This window comes from Trichomycterus rosablanca, chromosome 3 (genome assembly GCF_030014385.1).
Source record: "Trichomycterus rosablanca isolate fTriRos1 chromosome 3, fTriRos1.hap1, whole genome shotgun sequence".
NCBI classification, from domain to species: Eukaryota; Metazoa; Chordata; class Actinopteri; order Siluriformes; family Trichomycteridae; genus Trichomycterus; species Trichomycterus rosablanca.
Genome location: NC_085990.1, coordinates 14,757,705 through 14,779,284, shown reverse-complemented (window position 1 = coordinate 14,779,284; position 21,580 = coordinate 14,757,705). Strand labels below are relative to the sequence as shown.

The 21,580-nt window shown below is 41.0% G+C and overlaps 1 protein-coding gene across 1 annotated transcript; it reads left to right on the top strand.

Moving 5' to 3' along the window:
* Positions 1-1,148: 1,148 nt before the first annotated feature.
* LOC134310968 (COP9 signalosome complex subunit 7b-like) lies at positions 1,149-19,455 on the top strand. The gene is made up of 7 exons (XM_062992767.1): positions 1,149-1,230; positions 7,054-7,176; positions 15,772-15,847; positions 15,984-16,072; positions 17,882-18,084; positions 19,121-19,226; positions 19,349-19,455. The coding sequence occupies exons 2-7, from the start codon at positions 7,054-7,056 to the stop codon at positions 19,415-19,417; spliced, it is 666 nt and encodes a 221-aa protein (XP_062848837.1). The 5' UTR covers positions 1,149-1,230; the 3' UTR covers positions 19,418-19,455.
* The last annotated feature ends 2,125 nt before the right edge of the window (positions 19,456-21,580 follow it).

The following is a 21,580-nucleotide window of genomic DNA, read 5'->3' as shown; positions in this document are numbered from 1 at the left end:
CTGGCAAGCCCAAATTTACAAATAAATTACACTTTTACATTTAAAAACAACTCTGTAATTATTTGTGCGAAAAGTTGTGCCGCACTGAATTCTGGGATCCCCTTATTATTCAGTCAAAATACCGTTCAAATGTAAGGTACCTTACTAGGCAGCATTTTAAGGTATCTAAGAATTTGAACAGCCTTCTTCTCATAGGATGTCTATGTAGAACTCACTAGGTTTTTTGAACACACCCATTATTGCAACTGGCACAGTAGGCGTAACTTGTCATAAAATTAGCAATAACAAAGTCCTTTCATTAAATTCCTATTACTTGGTTCTCTATAAATTCATATCTGGCCACCTCACAACACAATATTCTTTTTAGTGACAATGGGCCCGTTAGGGAGACAACGAGCCTTCTTTAATTTAATCCTTCACATACCAACCCAAAGTCAATAGACAGGATTAAAGGATTTATTTGCTTAGATTTGCATTTGTTTAAATCATGAGTAGGTAAAATCAAAAAGACAACTTTTTATCTTATATCCCTATAAATATTATTTTATTTTTAGAAAATCTATCTCATATTTTAATATACTGTAGATAGATAGATAGATAGATAGATAGACAGACAGACAGACAGACAGACAGACAGACAGACAGACAGACAGACAGACAGGTAGGTAGATAGATCACTTTATTAATCCCAGAGGGAAAGTCAAGTATTACAACAGATCAAGGTACAATAGAAAAAAGTATTAAGTAAATAAAAGCCTAAAAATAGGCTAAAGGTGCATACAAAATATGTGATAATAATATGTGATAATAATATGTGTGGCTATTATTATTATTATTATTATTATTGTTATTATTGTTATTATTATTATTAATAACCGTTCTTTCAACATATTTCACACTGCCGAATCTAAATTAGCACTATTATTAATATAAAGTTTACTAAGTAGGGTCCATTAACCGTTATGTTTACACCCTATAAGGTGGTATAATGTAGTGTACGTTGAGTTATTTGAAATTTAGCCCGTGTTACTACGCTTGCGCTTCTGACAGATTTTCAGCTCGTTCTTGTTCGGAGGACTCGATTGGTGAAAACATCTCGTGTTTCGTCTGCTCCCGCCTCTTCCTGCTGTTTGCCCAATCAGCGAGCGCGTTGTTGTGTTGTCGAACGTGAGCTTGCAGGATTGACTGCACGGGGAGAGAACCGATCTTATCTAAATAGTGATATTAAAGGTAAATGCGTTTATTTATTCTTTGTTTAGGGTGAATAAACATTAACGGTAAACACAATAGTCACATTTACACTGGAGCGTATTTAGTAAGGTTTGCGCTACAGTCTGTTAAAGAAGAAACCCAACTGAAAACGTCATCGGCCTTTTGGTGCCTGGTTGCGTACTAAATTGCGTACTAGCGTGTTGAGTAGTATGTTAAAAAAGTGCGTTTCTAATAGTGTCCTTACTGCGTAGTACGTACTGTATAGTATGGAAGTATGCTTAAACCGTCATGCTACAGGCTAGCGAGCTAAACAATTAGTAGTATTCACGAACTATTACAGCAAATTACATTTTAATAAGCTAAAGCTGTTACAAAAAACTGTAAGATTATGTATTTTGAATACATTGAATAATAGTTAGTTTGTGTATAAATGTGACATCTTGTTTCACAGAAAATCAACCAGCTAACTCTTAAGCTAGGAACCTTCTTAAAACTATTACACAAATGACTTTGCATAGATAAAAGCATAATTTGGGTAATTGTCTAAAGTATGTTTCTAGTGGCTTTGTGTTCCAGAACGTGTTGATACGCAATTCATAACACAAGCTGTATTCTGATCATTGAAGCAATATGTGCTCATAGTGCCCTTAAGAGTGAGTGTGTTTATCTCCGGCCTGTCATGTCCAGAGCAGTTTAATACTATAAACGTTAATAACAGTTTGTCATCTCTCCATTCACTGTGACAAGGAAACTGTCAAGTAAACTTGGGCACAGCTGTGGGACAGATTTGTGGGGGAGTTTACTATACACACCAGTACTGTTTATAACCCCCATAGTAATGATAAACAGATTAACTGTTCATGACCCACACCCACTTTGCATTGTCCTCTGTTTGCCTATCAGACATAAATTAAGTGAACTGGTATTACACTTGTTGTTTAATACAACTGATGCACCTATCTTGAATTTATTAAAATAAATAAATAAATAAATAAAAAGCCCGGCTGGGCTGGGCGGCTACATGAACAACAATTGGCTTGTTGTTCATAGGGTAGGATAAGCCACATAGGGACTCCTCATAACTGAGCGAATTACGACCTCTGCTGGCTGATAGATGGCGTCTGCACAGAGTCGAGGAATAATGCATTGATCGGGGTGTGGCTCTCCGTGCACAAAGCTGATCCGCATATGAACTTGCCTCGTGCAGGTGAAAAGATGCAGTCGGCTACTGCACACGTGTGTGACAGTCTCGTTCTCCTCAATCGCGGCGGGAGTCAGCTCCAGTGGAGAGGAAGCATAACGGAGTTGGGTAAAAATCGGGAGAAAAAGGGAGAAAATGCATAAAAAAATAAATAGCCATGAATGCCATTGTGTAGCACTTGTGTGAATAAAGGAGGGAGGCAATATAGTGAAATTTAACAGCAACCTAAAACATTATAAACTCTAATGACTGTAATCTAATCTGTTAGTCAACATGTAATTTTGTGTGTTTAATTAACCCTAAGGACGGCATGGTGGCTCAGCGGGTAGCACTGTCGCCTCACAGCAAGAAGGTCCTGGGTTCAATCCCCAGGTGGGGCAGTCCCGGTCCTTTCTGTGTTTGCATGTTCTCCCCGTGTCTGTGTGGGTTTACTCCGGGAGTTCCGGGAGGAAAGACATGCAGTCAGGTTAATTGGAGATACAAAATTGTCCATGACTGTGTTTGACATTAAACTTGTGAACTGATGAATCTTGTGTAATGAGTAACTACCGTTTCTGTCATGAATGTAACCAAAGTGTGTAAAACTCACAAGATGTTAAAATCCTAATAAATAAATAAAGATAAACTTTAAAACTCTTAACTCAGGTTCGTTGTGTATCAATCTGCTGGACTTTGTATATAAATCTATAGTAAATAGTTTAAAATTAATATGAAAGGATGACCGCAGTGTATGAAAAATGTGGTGCTACAGACAGATATGCATCCCTGAACAGCGTAACCTATGTCACAAACTGTATAGTGCTTCCTAAATAGAAAGTGAACTCCAGTTACCTGCACAGAGCCATAATCTCAACACATTCAGAATTAATTAGGCCTTTTTGATGTTGTAACTGCAAGTGGGGGTGGTATGAGTGTCAGCAACTCTGTATTAACACTTATGGTTTTAGAATAGAATAGTCAGCCAGCTAATGATCAGGTGTCAGGTATTCACATATTTTTTGTTCCTATAGAAAAGTGTGTGTTTGTGTTCACACACTTACCAGCCACTTTGTAGAACTGCTGCTGCTCCTGTAATTGTTCAGTCAGCCAGTCATGTAAGAGCAGTGCAATGAATTGAATTATTCAGTCACAGATCAAAAGTGGTTAGAAATTCCTGATCTCCTGAGACAAGTGACACTTTTGCAGGGAAAAAAGCTTGATTACAGAACAGTTTGACTAAACTTCTCAAGCGAACAGAAAGGCTACAGTACTCCAAATAAGCACTCATTACAACTGAAGTGCAAAGCTTTTTGAGACGCACATGTCAAACCTTGAGGCAGATGGGCTGCAACAGCAGAAATCTTCTGTTGGTTGTACTCCTTCTAGCCAAAAAGAGTAATCTAAAGTAGAGCTGTGAGATATGACTAAAAAACTCATATCTCGATATGCCTTTGAGAAGTGGCGATATACAATACGATACGAAATAATTAGGGCTGTCAAACGATTAACATTTTTAATCGCGATTAATCTCAGAATTTCATATAGTTAATCGCGATTAATCGCATTAAAAAAAATCTGTGTAAATGTTATAGAAAACAAGGATTTTGAAGTGAAATGTTGCAATTAAAATGGTGAACATATTTTATACTAAATGTACTGATGTTAAAAACTGCTGGGACAAGAGAAAACTGTAAGGGAGTTTTATTCACTCACATACTAGGCAGTAATACTATCCAGCAGAGACCCTTGACTTCGTATATATGTCAGATTGTAGGTTAAAATTTCTCCATCAGCAAACATTGTAGATCAGCGGTGCTTCAGGTGGGATAAGGCGTAGTTATTGTAACAGACTTTTCTGTGGTTGTATCGTGACAATGGTTTGATGGACGTTTCTACACGAAGTGAGTGTGTTTTGACCCTTTGGGGCTTCCATAGTTCATGGAATAGCATGCTTGGCTAACGCGTTGACTAGCTGTCCGCTATTCGGTACCGTAACAGAAAAAGTAATGAAGTGTTTTGCTCCCGACAATTTGTGAATATACCGTGTATTTATTTCTTTATTAAGCAAGTGCATCACTACCACGCTCGGTTACATTATGTAAACAAACCTCAAATGAAACAAACGGTGGCAAGTCCGACGTTAAAACGTTGGTTCTACCAGTCAGACGCGCCCCACCGTCATGCCTCTGCGCCCCCCACACTTTGAGAAACGCTGTCTTAATGAGAGATGCCGTGCACGGTCAAGTCTCAACATGAACTACGGATGACTCGCAGGGCCAAATAGAATTTGCGTTAACGGCACTATTTTTTTAAATCGCGTTAAATTGAGATAGCGTTAATGCGTTATTATCGCGTTAACTTCGACAGCCCTAGAAATAATGTAAACTTAAAGTACAATGGCAGGCCACCGCCCGTATTTTACCTTATATTGTTTATAAGTTCTCTTAAAAACACAAAACATTGTAGTTCTGATCATTTCTGACTAATTACAGTGTTTATATTTTGTATTATTATAAGGCTGTATTTGTATTCATATTGACAACATTTATATCAAACAAACCAGCAGAATCTCACATTTATGTTGTCCATTTTACTTCAAAGAAATGAGCATCAAAAAATCCTGAAAAAGTTTAATATTTGATAATGCTTTGCTATCATTGCAAAATGAAAGCGCACGTTAAACAACAGCACCGCGACCCAGATCATCCACACAGCAGCATAAAATCATAACCGCTGCTTACCTGTGTGTTGTTCCATTAGGGATATAATCACCTTGTCTTTCTTCTTAAGGGCCACTTTATATGTTTCCAGAATTTTTTTATAATATATAAATACATTTTCAACTGTGTTTATCCTCCTATAAGGTAAAAAGCTGAAACCAATCAAGAAAGAGATTGAAATTCCGCCCAAAATCTGAATTCGGAAGCTCTGATTGGTTTATACAGCTGTTTTTCAAGGCTTGACCCACGAATGAATCTCCTTCACAAATGAACTGATTCATTTGTGTGAGCAAAACGAATGAATCTTTATAATAGATAAGAGCACAGCTCCCTGATTCGGTTCCAATGAATAATTCGTTTGAAAAGAGTCGTTTCTGACTCTTTACTCAGTGATTCAGTTTACATGTGTGTGCGTGCACGCGCCCACCGGCTCATGCGCTAAAGAAAGCGTTTTATGCACAGCGCTTGTGCTCTGTTTTAAATGTTCTCAAAAGGTAACCTGTGTATCCTAGACATACTCAATATATTGAATATGGTCATTTCTAACATTGTGTAAAAAGTAATATCGAATATTTCGATATTCGCGACATACCGCCCAGCCCTAATTTAAGGCTACAGGTGACAACAGACTAACCAAAACAGTAAATTCAAAGATTAGAAAAATGCTGCCTCATTTGACGAATCATGATTTCTGCTGTGACAAGCAGGTGGTATGATCAGAATTTGGCATAAGCAGCATGTTATTATCTAACAAGCTGAACCTGATGTTGTCTTTTGCTTTCACTTTTATACCTCAGAAATGATTGCAGCCCTCCTTTTAGCTCAAACCAGTCTGACTTTCCTCTTTCCATCTTTTTCTCAACAAGGTGTTACTGATTTGTCTACCCCGTAGCATCAGGAACTGTATGTTTATTATTAACTGAGATGGTTAGGGATGTAACGATGCACCACAAGACAGTTAAAAATCGATCCACATGTGTAACGATTCAAATCAGTTTACATGTATAATGTTTGTTTGTTTATTAGGATTTTAATGTCATGTTTTATATTTTGGTTACATTCATGACAGGAACGGTACAAGGTTCATCAGTTTACACAAGTTTATATCGAACACAGTCATGGACAATTTTTAGTGTCTCCAATTTACCTCACTTGCATGTCTTTGGACCGTGGGAGGAAACCGGAGCTCCCGGAGTAAACCCACGCAGACACATGCAAACTCCACACAGAAAGGACCCTACCTGGGGATCGAACCCAGGACACAGTGCGAACACAGTGCTACCCACTTAGCCACCGTGCACGTAATGAATCGATATTCACTTTAAACAGCAGAGGGCACTGGCGCTGTTCACCTCGCCTGGTTTACGTCACTACAGGGTTGCCAGGTTCGGAATTTTCCAGCCAAATTTATTTATGTGAGGATACTTTCTTTATTTGTATTATTAATTTATTTATTTAATTTGGGATTTGTTTTAAAATTTCATTTCAGATTTTTTTTTTTACACAAAAAGGGAATATGCAGCATTGTCTTGCATAGTTTGTACCTACCTCAGAAATAAAAGGACACTCATTATTTAGATAAATAAAAGATAAGATAAAAGATTTTAAACAGAGATAATAAAAGGTGACTGTCATCATTTGTCTTTAATTTAATTTTGTTTAAAAAATCGGGAAAAAATTGTATCGTGAACCCAGTATCATGAATCGCATCGCATCATGGTTAGAGTGTATCGTTACATCCCTAGAGATGATCGACCAGCCAATATCTACATCTGTTAGGCCCTAGTAGAATGTCAAATCCAGGAGTGATGTGGCCCTCCAAGAGCGAAGCATTTAATCACTGGATCATCTGATCTGTTAAGAGGTCCAACCGAGAATGAAACAAGCTTCCAGTTAAGGTCGTCTTTTCACCATGTGTTGTCGTGATTCTATGTCTTTCAGATGGAGGTGGATCAGCTGCTCTCTCTGTCAGGTTCAGCCTTGGCTCAGGCGATCAGTTCTCTGCTGGAGACTCCAGGCCTTTATGTATTTTCAGACATACTGGAGCTGCCAAATGTTCGAGAGGTAATACACATGCATACACAGCATCCAAGCTCATCAGAGCAGTTTAAGTTTTGAACCCATGCCCACAGACACCACCTCACCCAAAATCCACAGAGGAAACAGTGGGTGCAAAGAGCAGCTGCCTATAAATAAACGTTAAATAAAAGTGTTACTTTATGCTGAGAGAAAAAACATCTTGGCTTCTAGCTTTAATGAGTAATTTTGTATCAGTGCTACTGCTGTTTTGCATATTCAGTGGGACTTAACTTTTCTATTATTTTCCTCCCTTTTTCTCACAACTGAGTCATTTCCAATTCCCAATTGTAACTCCTTTGCTTGCACTACCTCCGTTCTGGCTAAGGAGCGCTGGAGCCATCACTCGCCCCTTCAGACATGTGCCCACTCATCAGCCACTTCTGATTACTTTCCAGCGTTGGGTTCCCACACAGAGCCACATCGAGTACGGTGAGCCACGCTATGCTCTATGTGTCTCCCCCCCCCCCCCCCCCACAACCTGGTTATAACATACCTGTGGGCTGCACAGTGGGCGGCACGGTGGGTAGCACTTTCGCCTCACAGCAAGAAGGTACTGGGTTCGATCCCCAGGTGGGGCAGTCCGGGTCCTTTCTGTGTGGAGTTTGCATGTTCTCCCCCTGTCTGCATGGGCCCTTGACCTTTACACACTGAAATTCCTCCCGATTTCTTGAATGGTTTAACGATATTCTGCACTGTAGAATTCTCTTCCAATCTTTCTTTGAGGTTCATTGTTTTTAAACATTTCAATCATTTTCTCACGCATTTGTTGACAAACTGGAGATCCTCTGATCATCTTTACTCATCAAACACTCAGCCTTTCCTGGATGCTGCTTTTGTACCAAACCGTGATTACAATCACGTGCTTGGAATCATATGATTATTTAGTGTTTTCACCTCATTACTAGCCCTAAATTGTCCCAACTTTTTTTGGAATGTGTTGCAGGTCTGAAATGCAGGAATGGATGTTTATTAATAAATGAAATGAAGCTGAGCAGATAAAACATGAAATATCTCAGGTTCATCCTGTCTGCAATCAAATAAAAGTCAAAGTAAATGTGAAGAAACACTGCATTTTTATTTTATTTGCATTTTCCATACTGTCCCAACTTTTTCTGATTTGGGGTTGTAAATACAAAAGGCAGAGCCGGTCACGACCCCGTTCTAACTGCAATGACAATACAATGGGAGGCACGACAGTACAGAACATTTCTGTGCTGCCTGATTGCCTGCGGGAAGAAACTGTTGCTGAGTCTGACAGATCCTGCCCAGATGCTCTAGTACCTTCTGCCAGATGGCAGGAGGGTAGAGAGTCCACAAGAGAGGTCATGACAGAGCTTTGCACATGCAGTTTCTAGTAAGTGTCCTCGGTGGAGAGAGGAAAGAGACCAGAGTGATGTTGTCCTCACTTAAAACAATTCTCCGAACAGACAGCGACACAGCTGCTTAAGATGCTGTCTATAGTCCCCACTAGAATGTGGTGAGGATGGGATGGGACAGGGATGTTTGCTTTTCTCAGAACACACAGAAAACAATGCCGCTGTTATGTGTTTTGTCTGAGTACCTGGTGATCCGGGAGCTTCTCTGTTATGTCCTTACAGGGAGTCTTTTGACTGTGTTCATTATGGAGCCGATAATGTGCTGCCCAGGGTTACCGCCATGGGTCTACACGCTGCTCTAACTCCTCTTTGTATGCTGACTCATCGGTGCTGACGGTGCTTTTCTTCTGTCATTAGCCAACTTTATGATAAGATTTGAGCTTTGCAGCAGTTTTGTGTCAGCTGTGTAAACAGCAGCGGGGGGGCTCAGTGTGGTGCTGGTGGTGGAGCTGCCAATCTAACTGACTGACTTGCAGATTTCAGCTGCACAAGGTTGCTTGAAAATTTCATCTGATAAGTTAAAGAAATCTGATTCAGCAATAATTGAATCAAACTATTCACAATCTTAGTCTACATGAGTGAGTCAACATTCACACCAGAAATTTTGACCACCTTGAAACGCTACTTGCAAGACAGGCCTTCATGTTCACCATCAGTGTTTAATGCAGGGGTGGGCAATAAAATTTTGCAAGGCGCCACATGAGAAACTGGGACTGTTGTGGAGGGCCGGACCAATAGGCTGATCCGTATAAAGGTAGCAAATTTGTGTTTTTAACAAGCTGTTATTGGAAGAATAGATTTACAATCAGGCAATGAAAATGAGAAGCATGGAGAGTAAAAACATCAACATTATTTAACTCTATAATCGGCCACTCTGGTGGCGCAGCGGTAAAAACACATGCTGGAACACCAGAGCTGGGATCTCAAATACATCGTATCGGGTCTCAGCTCTGCCTGCCGGCTGGGTTGAGCAACCACATGAACAACGATTGGCATGTTGTTCAGATAGGGGTGGGATTAAGCCGGATAGGGACTCTCTCATAACTAATGCTGTTACGACCTCTGCTGGCTGATTGATGGCGCCTGCACAGAGATGAGAAAAGAGTGCTGTCAGGGTGTCTCTCTTCAGACACAGTGCTGAGCTGCACTGTACTCGTCAAAGTGTAGGTGACAAGATGCATACGACTGCTGCCCACGTGTCGGAGGGGGCGTGGGTTAGCTTTGTTCACAAAGCTGGTCTTGACTGCTCCAGTCCTAAATGTGTAAAACCTTGTTGCTATTGCAGTTTATATGGGAGTGCTCTGCATTACTCAGGTTCTTGTCTTTCTCTGTGTTTTTAGTACCGTAATGGCGAGTTAAATTGTAATCCTTAAACACAGCGATCTGGTCGCCACAAACTAAACACAAAGCTTTACATTTTACTTGAATAAATACCTACTTAGAAGTCCATGTCTTGTCAAAAACTCATATACAGGGTGAGTGAAAAAGTCCCAGGATAACTTTTAAACCACAAGAGATATTGCAAATATGATTGCGGCAATCGATTTCTGAGAAAATTCTGGTCTTCTTTGATATCAGAATCAGAATCAGATTTATTGGCCAAGTATGTGGATACACACAAGGAATTTGTTTCTGGCTGATGGTATCTCTCTAGTAATAATACAGTGTACAAGCAATGTATACATTAAACACAAAAACACAAAAATATACAAACTATAAGATTATATACACGCAATATACAGATATGTGTCCTCAGTCAGCGACAAAGGGGTCGAATCAGTATAGAGCAGGGGTTCTCAACTGGTCTCAGCCCGGGACCCACATTTTCTCATGGTCATTAAGTCGCGACCCACTTTTATAGAATACAAACCAAACAAATGTATTTTTGAAAAATAGCCTTAAAAAACACATTTAAACATACATATGCATGCAAAGTGAATTTAAGAGCAATTTTTTAAGAAACTCAGGAGGATCATGCCAACTGCATGTATAAAAGTTACTACAATAAAATTAAATATCAAAACTGCACAAAATAAATAAGGCCACAAAATTCGATATTTCACTTCTCTGCATATCTCTGCATTCAGAGTACACTAGTAAGAAACTGAGGAGGACCATGCCAACTGCAGGTATAAAAGTTACTACAATAAATTTAAATATCAAAACTGCATAAAATAAATAAGGCTACAAAACAAGATGCTTTCACCTAACCTGTCTTTTGTGGAAGTCAGTGAGACAGTTGGGCATGTACAGGGTGGGCCATTTATATGGATACACCTAAATAAAATGGGAATGGTTGGTGATATTAACTTCCTGTTTGTGGCACATTAGTATATGGGAGGGGGAAAACTTTTCAAGATGGGTAGTGACCATGGCGGCCATTTTGAAGTCGGCCATTTTGGATCCAACTTTAGTTTTTTCAATGGGAAGAGGGTCATGTGACACATCAAACTTATTGAGAATTTCACAAGAAAAACAATGGTGTGCTTGGTTTTAACGTAACTTTATTCTTTCATGAGTTATTTACAAGTTTCTGACCACTTATAAAATGTGTTCAAAGTGCTGCCCATTGTGTTGGATTGTCAATGCAACCCTCTTCTCCCACTCTTCACACACTGATAGCAACACCGCAGAAGAAATGCTAGCACAGGCTTCCAGTATCCGTAGTTTCAGGTGCTGCACATCTCGTATGTTCACAGCATAGACAATTGCCTTCAGATGACCCCAAAGATAAAAGTCTAAGGGGGTCAGATCGGTAGACCTTGGGGGCCATTCAACTGGCCCACGACGACCAATCCACTTTCCAGGAAACTGTTCATCTAGGAATGCTCGGACCTGACACCCATAATGTGGTGGTGCACCATCTTGCTGGAAAAACTCAGGGAACGTGCCAGCTTCAGTGCATAAAGAGGGAAACACATCATCATGTAGCAATTTCAAATATCCAGTGGCCTTGAGGTTTCCATTGATGAAGAATGGCCCCACTATCTTTGTACCCCATATACCACACCATACCATAAATCTTTGTGTTCCAACAGTCTTGGAGGGATCTATCCAATGTGGGTTAGTGTCAGACCAATAGCGGTGGTTTTGTTTGTTAACTTCACCATTCACATAAAAGTTTGCCTCATCACTGAACAAAATGTTCTGTGTAAACTGAGGGTCCTGTTCCAATTTTTGTTTTGCCCATTCTGCAAATTCAGTGCACCGATCTGGGTCATCCTCGTTGAGATGCTGCAGCAGCTGGAGTTTGTAAGGGTGCCATTTGTGAGTAGCTAATATCCGCCGAAGGGATGTTCGACTGATGCCACTCTCCAGTGACATGCGGCGAGTGCTACGCTGTGGGCTCTTGCTGAATGAAGCTAGGACAGCCACTGATGTTTCTTCATTAGTGACAGTTTTCATGCGTCCACATTTTGGCAAATCCAACACTGAACCAGTTTCACGAAACTTGGCAAGCAGTTTGCTAACTGTAGCATGGGAGATGGGTGGTCTCGTAGGGTGTCTTGCATTGAAATCTGCTGCAATGACCCGGGTACTGCGTTCACCAGACATCAACACAATTTCTATCCGCTCCTCACGTGTTAACCTCTGCGACATGTCAATGGCTGTAAACAAAGAGAAGCTTGTAAATAACTCATGAAAGAATAAAGTTACGTTAAAACCAAGCACACCATTGTTTTTCTTGTGAAATTCTCAATAAGTTTGATGTCACATGACCCTCTTCCCATTGAAAAAACTAAAGTTGGATCCAAAATGGCCGACTTCAAAATGGCCGCCATGGTCACCACCCATCTTGAAAAGTTTTCCCCCTCCCATATACTAATGTGCCACAAACGGGAAGTTAATATCACCAACCATTTCCATTTTATTTAGGTGTATCCATATAAATGGCCCACCCTGTACTTTACTTTTGATCAGTTTCAAAGTCTGGGGTGACAGTAGACAGAGTTACTCTCAGATCATGCTCAGTGTTCAACCTGTTTCTCTGCTTTGACTTGAGCTGGACCAAGGTAGAAAAGCCACTTCCACAAAGATAGGTCGTGCTGAATGGTAGGATCGTTTTGACTGCAAGAGTGGCGAGAGATGGATACTCAGCCATCACATCGCCCGGAGCGCATGTTCTTGTTTGGAGCAAGATGCTGTCAGACACTTCTGTGATACCTTCAGCTCATGAAGTCGTCTTTGAAAAAACTCCACCGGCTTGTTTTTACATGCGGGATGTTTCGTTTGTAAATGTCGCATTAGTTTGGATGGTTTCATGCTCTCATGTGCCAGCACTTCATTACAAATAACACACTGGGGTTTCTGTCCGTGTTTGTCCTCAATGAACGAAAATCCACATTTCAAATACTCCGGGTTATATTTGCGTTTCGCCATCTTGCGTCCGAACAAACGAATGGTGGTTGCCATGGCAACGAGAATGCTGTGCGCGTCTGATGCGTGCCTCTCTCTGTCTCTTTTTTTTCCAGGTAAAAGACGAGTACAAAATCAGATGAGCATTAATTATTTTAAATTTTTTTTTAATGTATTTATTTTTTACAAGCTGTCCACGACCCGCCCAGAACGTGTCCGCGACCCACTTTCGGGTCGCGACCCACCAGTTGAGAATCGCTGGTATAGAGGACACAATCAGGGTAATTGGACACGATTAGAATGGGGATAAAAGTGGGGGGGGGGGATAGATAATAAAAATAAAAAAAAAGAGATGGTGGCCATGTTCCGGACATAGCCTAAAATTTAGGCCCCCTCACCCATTACTTGCTGGGGTATTCAGATATGTCATTTTCCCTTTCGTTTCTGAAATAAAAGAGTGTCCTGTGACTTTTGACTTACCCTGTATTTTGTATCAATCGCATTCACAGTTCTATTCGACAAGACGTTATTGTGAAGCTGAATACACTTGCACACATGCACAATTGTTCAAACTTATTTCTAATTACCACTGACCTCATGCTGGCCGATCAGAGACACCCAACAGGCGGGATATGGCCCAGGGGCTGTACAGTGGCCAGGTGTGGTCTGATGCAAGAAATGCTCCTTTGACTGAATAGACACAGAGAGCCATAAACAGACACCAGCTCCTCTTCACAACGCTTATGGCCAGGTGTCCACATTCTTTTGGCCATATAGTGTTTATAATTATTCATTTAATTATTGTCTGTTTTATTATTGCTTTATCCTATTATGTTCTCCCCGTGTATGCGTGGGTTTCATACGGGAGCTTCGGTTTCCTCCCACAGTCCAAAGACGTGCAAGTGAGGTGAATTGGAGATACAAAAATGTCCATGACTGTGTTTGACAGTAAACTTTTGAACTGATTAACCTTATGTAATAAGTAACTATCATTTATGTCATGAATGTAACCAAAGGTGTGTAACATGACGTTAAAATCCTAATAAAATAAATAAATGATCCTATTACGGGTCGTGGTGGGTGCGATTTACTGGGCGAAAGGCAAGAAACACTCTGGACAGGTTGCCAGTTTATCACAGGGCAAACACACACACACTGGAGGAAACCAACACAAACACCACACAGCACCAGCCCTGGACCGTTTTGCTGTGTCAGTGCGACCCACTGTCCTGCCCGTATTCATAATTATTACGAGAAAATTGTCTTGCAGCATCATTGGGAAGCTAAAAATGTCCATAGTACCAACAGCCCTCTTCTGTGTATGTTTACAGACACTTGACATTGTCTAGTGTTTGATTGGGTAAACAGAAATCCAACCATCCATCCAGTGCACCCAAACAGCAGATCCACTTATACACTCTTGAACTCCTGACTACAGCTTATAATGGCATAATCGATGTTAAAGTGCCAAAACTCTCTAAACCTGAATACAGTGCCTATAAAAATGTTAATATTGCTTTTAAAATAGTCACTTTTTTTTGTCTTATAGCCTGAAATGAGTCCCCTGATGTAGTACTTTTTAGAGCCAACTCTCGCTTTAATTACAGCCATCAGTCTGTTTGAATATGTCTCTTCTAGCTTTGCACACCTAGATTGGGGAATATTTGCCCATTCTCTCCTGCAGAATTGTTTAAGTTCAGTCAGATTTCATAGTGGCCGGCAATCCCCTGCTTTCTTCAAATCCATACACAGATTTTCTGTCTGATTTAGGTCAGGTCTCTGACTTTGCCACTGAAAGACATTTACCTTACTATCCTTAAGCCACTGACGGTGTGTATAGGACTGTTGTGGTTCTGGAAGGTAAACCTCCTGCCCATCTTTAGCTGTCCAGAATAGGGCTGCATGTTTTCTTTAATTTTAATCAATCATATGCACAGGGTACCATTCTCAGCCATACAGACTTGTCTTTTAAAGTTGCTGTTGGCCTCTTGGTAGCTTCTCTGATCAATACTCTACTAATTCCCCTGATGAAGTAGTGGAATTCTCATTGAACAGCTGATTTTACATTTACATTTACGGCATTTAGCAGACGCTTTTTATCCAGAGCGACTTACAGTCTAAGCAATTGAGGGTTAAGGGCCCAACAGTTGCAACCTGACAGTGGTGGGGTTTGAACCAGCGACCTTCTGCTTACTAGTCCAGTACCTTAACCGGCCCTGTCATTTTGATTTTGTTCCATAATAATTCCATAGAGTATTAGGGCCAGCTGTAGCCTAGTGGTTAAGGTACTAGACCAGTGATTAGAGGGTCACTGGTTCAAGCCCCACCTGCCAGGTTGCTGCTGTTGGGCCCTTGAGCAAGGCCCTTAACCCTCAATTGCTCAGACTATATACTGTAACTGTAATGTAAGTCGCTTTGGATAGAGGCGTCTGCTAAATGCTGAAAATGTAATGTAAATGTATATAATAATCAGAACCAATACAGCTGATGACAAGTGTGGGCCTATTAGCCTGGTGTAGGATGTGGAAGTGGAAGGATGTGATTGGTTGTACCTAAGCAAATTTATAAGATATATTTTAAGGAGCTTGGTACTCCAAGTATTTTACTAATTAAATTATAATGTAAGATATTTTAAACGTGTAATTTTTCACTTTTAAGGCTTATAGGTTATGATTTTCTATAGGCACTGTAAAAGCTTTAGTGTTGAGCCTCAACATACTGAAATGATGATATATTTAACATACTTTCACACTGACACCTTGAGCAGTTTTGCAGTGCTGTCACACCTCTGAAACACCATGTGCATTATTCCTTCCTGATCTCAACATCTCTCTGTCTCCCCCACCAGCTGGAGACAGGTCCCCACGCTCCCGTCTATCAGCTCCTCAATCTCTTCACCTATGGAACCTACTCTGACTATAAAGGTGGGCACAAATCTGAGCAGAAATGTATTAGCTTGATCAGTTTTCAGATTCTGAAACGTTTCACTAAACATATGAACTAACCTGTCTGGCAGTGATTCAGTTTTTAATAGATCTTTGATCGTTTGTTTCTTCTCAGAGAGGGCAGCCTCTCTACCTGAACTTACCCCTTCCCAGAGGAACAAGCTCCGTCATCTGTCAATCATCAGCTTGGCCTCCAACCTAAAGGTAAATTTGCTGTTCTGTCACCAGCTGTCATATTTTAGGTGTATATGAGTGTGTATAGTTTGAGTCCTGTGGTATTACAAACACAATTGGTTCTGTCTGAGCAATGGAAGGCTGGGTGGTGAATCGCCTTCTTGCTGCAGCAACAGCTATGGTTGGGCGGTATTGCCGATTTTCATACCTTCATACCGTCATACCGCCTTCAGAAAATACCGTATACCGCGGGGGGGCTGGTGTTGGTTGCGGACGTCTCTCTGTTAGTAATGGGTCGTTCGCGAGCGATCCGATTCTATTGAACGACTCTTTCAAATGAACCGAGTCGCATCTCTGGGAGCCATTATATATATGTTTTCATTTTTGCGGCGTTCTTATCGGCTGTAATACACCCATTCTGCTTCACATCAGTAAGGGGAATTAATCAGTCATAATAAAAGCTGTTTATTGTCGGAATTCAAATCCGAAACACTTTTAGTATCGCGAAGAGTGAGCGCGACACACACACACAGAGAGAGAGATAATATTATATTGTATAAACTTGCACAAATGTGTTTTGTTTGCAAGTTCGGGCTTGTCAGTGAATGTAACCGTATTCGGTACACGGAGATATTATATTGACATGCAAGCGCGTTGTGCCATCCCATCCCATGGTTTTGAATGGCAAGATGCTAACTGTTAGCTTAGCAAGCAAACCCGATGGAATCGCTGTCTAAGTAGCGCGTTCGAATAACCTGCCTTATAAGTCATTGACTTATTAGAATCCTCTCTACTAAGGCAGCTGCCTATGTAGCCAGTAAGACAGCAAGGCAGCTCACTATGTGTTTGAACACACCCTATGTAGAGAGCTCCCTAGCTTTTGTGTTATCATCTCAAACAGTGAGCACCCCCACAGCCAATCAGTGAGCTCCAACTGCCTACCACTCCTACCCCTCCCTTACTGTGGATGCGCGAAGATCTTAAAGTCTCCTTCACATTTTTAAAAGGCGCTTCACATTTTTAAAATACCGTCAACATTGTTAAATACTGCGGTATACCGCAATACCGTCATACCGCCCAACCCTAGCAACAGCAGTAACTCCTACTGTCTGGTTAAGGTGCCAGAATGGACAGCAGAGAAATTTTAAAAATAGTGCAGTCCTCTGTACTTGCTCAGACTTTCTGTAAGAATCCACTGCTGGTGTAAAGATGCAGCTGAAAGATATACACATGGCAGAGCAGCGATTTAAAATGGGGTAAATACCCCCCACCCCCAAATTTTAGCATTTAATCTGAAAGAGTCACTGCTTTAATTCACTTAGCTTCAACTTTGTGCGTGTCCATACCAAAATGACAGTTCACTTTTTGATAGCAATTTTAATTGGGGTCAGTACATCAGTCTGCTGTGCCACCTGAGTATGTTTTTTTTTTACATATAAGCAGTGGTGTATAAAGTACCTGAAAAGAAACCTGAAATAAAGAACTTGAAGTTGCAGTTTTATTTTGTATTTAAGTAAAATTATACATTTTAATTAGGAAACGTTTTGGAGTAAAAGTCAAAGTTGCCGATACTCCAAAAATAGTAGTATTAATAGTATTATTACTTAATTATTATCACTTAATAGTATTATTACTTTGTTACATAACACCACTGCATACAAGGCGCATAATTTCAGGTTAATGAAGTTCATACAGTATGAGTTCTGAAGAAAAGAGTATAAATTCTGTAAGAAATCTCTTTAAAATCTGTCAGAAAAAATTAGGGGCCCTGACAGTAAAGTAAACAAGTATTCTCATGGTCTCTTTCAAAACTATAATAGACATTTTTCTTTGCTCCAGTGTCTTCCGTACTCCCTGCTGCTGCAGCAGTTGGAGTTGAAAAACGTGCGAGAGCTGGAGGATCTGCTCATCGAGGCCGTCTACTGCGACATCATCCACGGCAAACTGGACCAGCGCAACCAGCAGGTGGAGGTGGACTTCAGTGTGGGCCGTGATCTCGGCCCTAACGAGCTGCCCAACATCGCTAACACGCTACAGGAGTGGTATGTGTTTCTATCTGTGTGTTTATCGTATTTTATATTTTTTTATCATAACAATGGGCACAATTGATGACATGTGTAACAGGTTAACGGCAGGTTAAGGGCTGTTGCCTGTATAGCTTGATTTCATAACACCTGCACATATGAGGGTCAGGGATATATTAATTGTCGGGCTGATGGTGGTTGAGTTTACCAGATCCAATCAGCATAAAGACTTGAGTGAATTTGATGAAGGCCGAATCGTTCTTGCCGGGTTAAATTAACGGCAAAAATACAAGGTGTGCTTACAGGCAGCCGTGGCAAGTACCTACAGACAGTAGTCTGAGGAGGGACAAGCCACAAACTGCAAGCAAGTTGTCGGTTGAACAACTGGCTGATCACAATGAAGGAAGGCTGGATAGGGAATTACCTCCTTGCTACTCCAACATGCATGGGTCACAACCAATAGAAAACTGAAAAATGACTAAATTGAGAGAAATGCTATCTATTACTGTATTGAATATTAAATATTGCATAAATTATCTGGTTAGGATTTTGACTTACGGGTGTTTAGGAGGCGGTAAAACAATGCTGCTGAGATCTCAAGCTCTCAAGGGTCGAATCGCAGCCCTGCTATCAGTCAGCATGTGGCTGTACAGACATGATTGGGTCTGTGGGTGGATGGAAGAAGGGATTCCTTATTGCTTATGCAATTTCGGCCTCTGCTGGCTGGTTGATGCCGCCTGAACAGAGATGGAGAATAATAGCGAGCAGTGTGTGACTCTCCATACGCCATACTGATCCCTGTATGGATAGGTTCAAAGAAGCTGTTGGCTACTACACACGTGAGGGTAGGAGTCTGCAGCAATGGAGGAAGGATATTAATAGATTAGGGAAAATTCACAAATAGAATAATTTTAAAAAGGGGGTGGTGCAACTATGAGAGAGATGGGCTCCCATTTGATATGACTGGATTTGGTAAAAAAGAGAGTAATGCACTACAGTTATTTACCCTTATTTTGGTCATGATAACAGATGTGACCTTTCTCTTCTCTGTCAGGTGTGCTGGATGTGAGGCAGTGCTGAGTGGAATTGAGGAGCAGGTTTCCAGAGCTAATCAATACAGAGAGAGTCAACTCAAGGTCAAAGTTCAAGTGGAAACTGAGGTCAGTGTGTTTATTAGCTTGTCATGATAACATGTGGTAAATAACCTACTCTCCCCTTTAAGTTCAGGTGTCACATCCACACACATTGCTTACAGATTAATACATTCATTCTATGTTTCCAGCTTTGTGGCTCTAGTTTAGGGAAGGCTCTTTCTTGTTCCATCATGACTGGTGCCCTGCATGCCAAGTAAGGACGGGACTTGATGAGCCCTGACCTCAACCCTATTAAAAATCAATTAGATCAATGGAACATTGACTGCGTCCTAGGCTTTCTCTTTCAGATATCACTGCCTTTAACTCTTCTAAACACAGTCTAACATACTGTGGAAATTATTTTATATTAATGCCCATAGTTTTCATACCTGAGAGTTTAACAAGCTCAAGCTCAGGTGTCCACATTCACAGTCATGTTGTCATTTTTAATAGGGCGGCACGGTGGCTCTGTGGGTAGCACTGTCGCCTCACAGCTAGAAGCTCCTGGGTTCGATCCCCAGGTGGGGCGGTCCGGGTCCTTTCTGTGTGACGTTTGCATGTTCTCCCGTGTCCGTGTGGGTTTCCTCTGGGTGCTCCGGTTTCCTCCCACAGTCCAAAGACGTGCAAGTGAGGTGAATTAGAGATACAAAATTGTCCATGACTGTGTTTGACATTAAACTTGAACTGATTATTCTTGTGTAACCAGTAATTACCTGTCCTGTCATGAATGTAACCAAAGTGTGTAAAACACGACGTTCAAATCCTAATTAAATAAATAAAAAACTCTATTGTAAAGGTATTTGCAGGATATTTTAACTTTTATGCGCTTGTCTGTGTGCTCGGGTGGCACCGAGGTCTGTTGTCCTGTTGGGTCTACATAGACATGGCTATGTCTGAGGGTGGGGGATAGCCTGTGATGAGGGTGTTCCTTCCTTGTGCTCAGTGTTTCCCGGTAGAAGCAGACCTGCAGCAACCCTGACTCATCAAGGTCTCTTGTTGTCACTATAACTTTATTCTCCAGTAAATCTTCACGTTGTGTGAATTGAGCACAGCATTACATTAAAAAAGATCTATAATTCATTCAAACTGGCACTCAAGTCTAAAGCAGCTGTACTGTTTCAGTCTGGTTGTCTGCTTTGCTTTCAAGTCTTAAGGGTTTTTTTTGTTCAAATAATTACATGCCACACTGAGATGTGGCTGCATGGCTCAGAGTACCTTTTCATTGTGTAGAGCTCATTCTCCAGGATACCGTATAATCAGGCCTCGCACAGGCGATCAGTGTCGTTATTCATCTTATACCAGCAGACGACAGCCTCAGTAGGCTGCTGACAATGTTGTCAACAGAGCTGATATCACAACAGCTTTTGTATTATGTTTTTGCCTGAACAAAATGCATTGCTCGTACGCATGATGCAAGTCTGACTAGAATCTTGATTTGATGCCTAGCGGTTAAGGTACTGGATTAATAATCAGAAAATCATTGGTTTAAATCTCACTACTGCCAGGTTGCCACTGTTGCTGTTAACCTTCAATTGCTTAGACTGTATACTATAAGTCACCTTGGATAAAAGTGTCTACTAAATGTAAATGTATGATGACTATGGATGTACTGGTACCTTGAATCTCGACATCACTTGGTTCTGGGAGATCTTAAAAGGCGTATACAGATTTTCAAGGTATTTTTTCCCATAAGGATTTATGGGCAAGCTGTTAATGCGTTCCATGGTGTTCATATACACCGTTCAGCCATAACATTAAAACCACCTCCTTGTTTCTACACACATTGTCCATTTTATCAGCTTCACTTACCATATAGAAGCACTTTGTAGTTCTACAATTACTGACTGTAGTCCATCTGTTTCTCTACATACTTTTTTAGCCCCCTTTCACCCTGTTCTTTAATGGTCAGGACCCCCACAGGTCACCCCAGAACAGGTATTACTTGGATTCTCAGCACTGTAGTGACACTGACATGGTGGTGGTGTGTTAGTGTGTGTTGTGCTGGTATGAGTGGATCAGACACAGCAGCACTTATGGAGTTTTAAACACCTCACTGTCCCTGCTGGACTGAGAATAATTCACCAACCAAAAATGTATTCGGCCAACAGTGCCCCGTAGTCAGCGTCCTGTGACCACTGATGAAGGTCTAAAAGATGACCAACTCAAACAGCAGCAATAGATGAGCGATTGTCTCTGATTTTACATCTACAAGGTGGACTAACTAAGTAGGAGTGTCTAATAGAGTGGACAGTGAGTGGACACGGTATTTAAAAATTCCAGCAGCGCTGCTGTGTCTGATCCACTCATTCCAGCACAACACACACTAACACACCACCACCATGTCAGTGTCACTGCAGTGCTGAGAATCATCCACCACCCAA

Bases quoted from the DNA above. Each gene is read 5' to 3' on its own strand.
- LOC134310968 (XM_062992767.1), top strand. From the start codon at position 7,054: ATGGAGGTGGATCAGCTGCTCTCTCTGTCAGGTTCAGCCTTGGCTCAG. The intron at 7,177-15,771 runs GTAATACACATG...CTCCCCCACCAG, and splicing joins AGCTGCCAAATGTTCGAGAG to CTGGAGACAGGTCCCCACGC. The intron at 18,085-19,120 runs GTATGTGTTTCT...CTTCTCTGTCAG, and splicing joins GCTAACACGCTACAGGAGTG to GTGTGCTGGATGTGAGGCAG.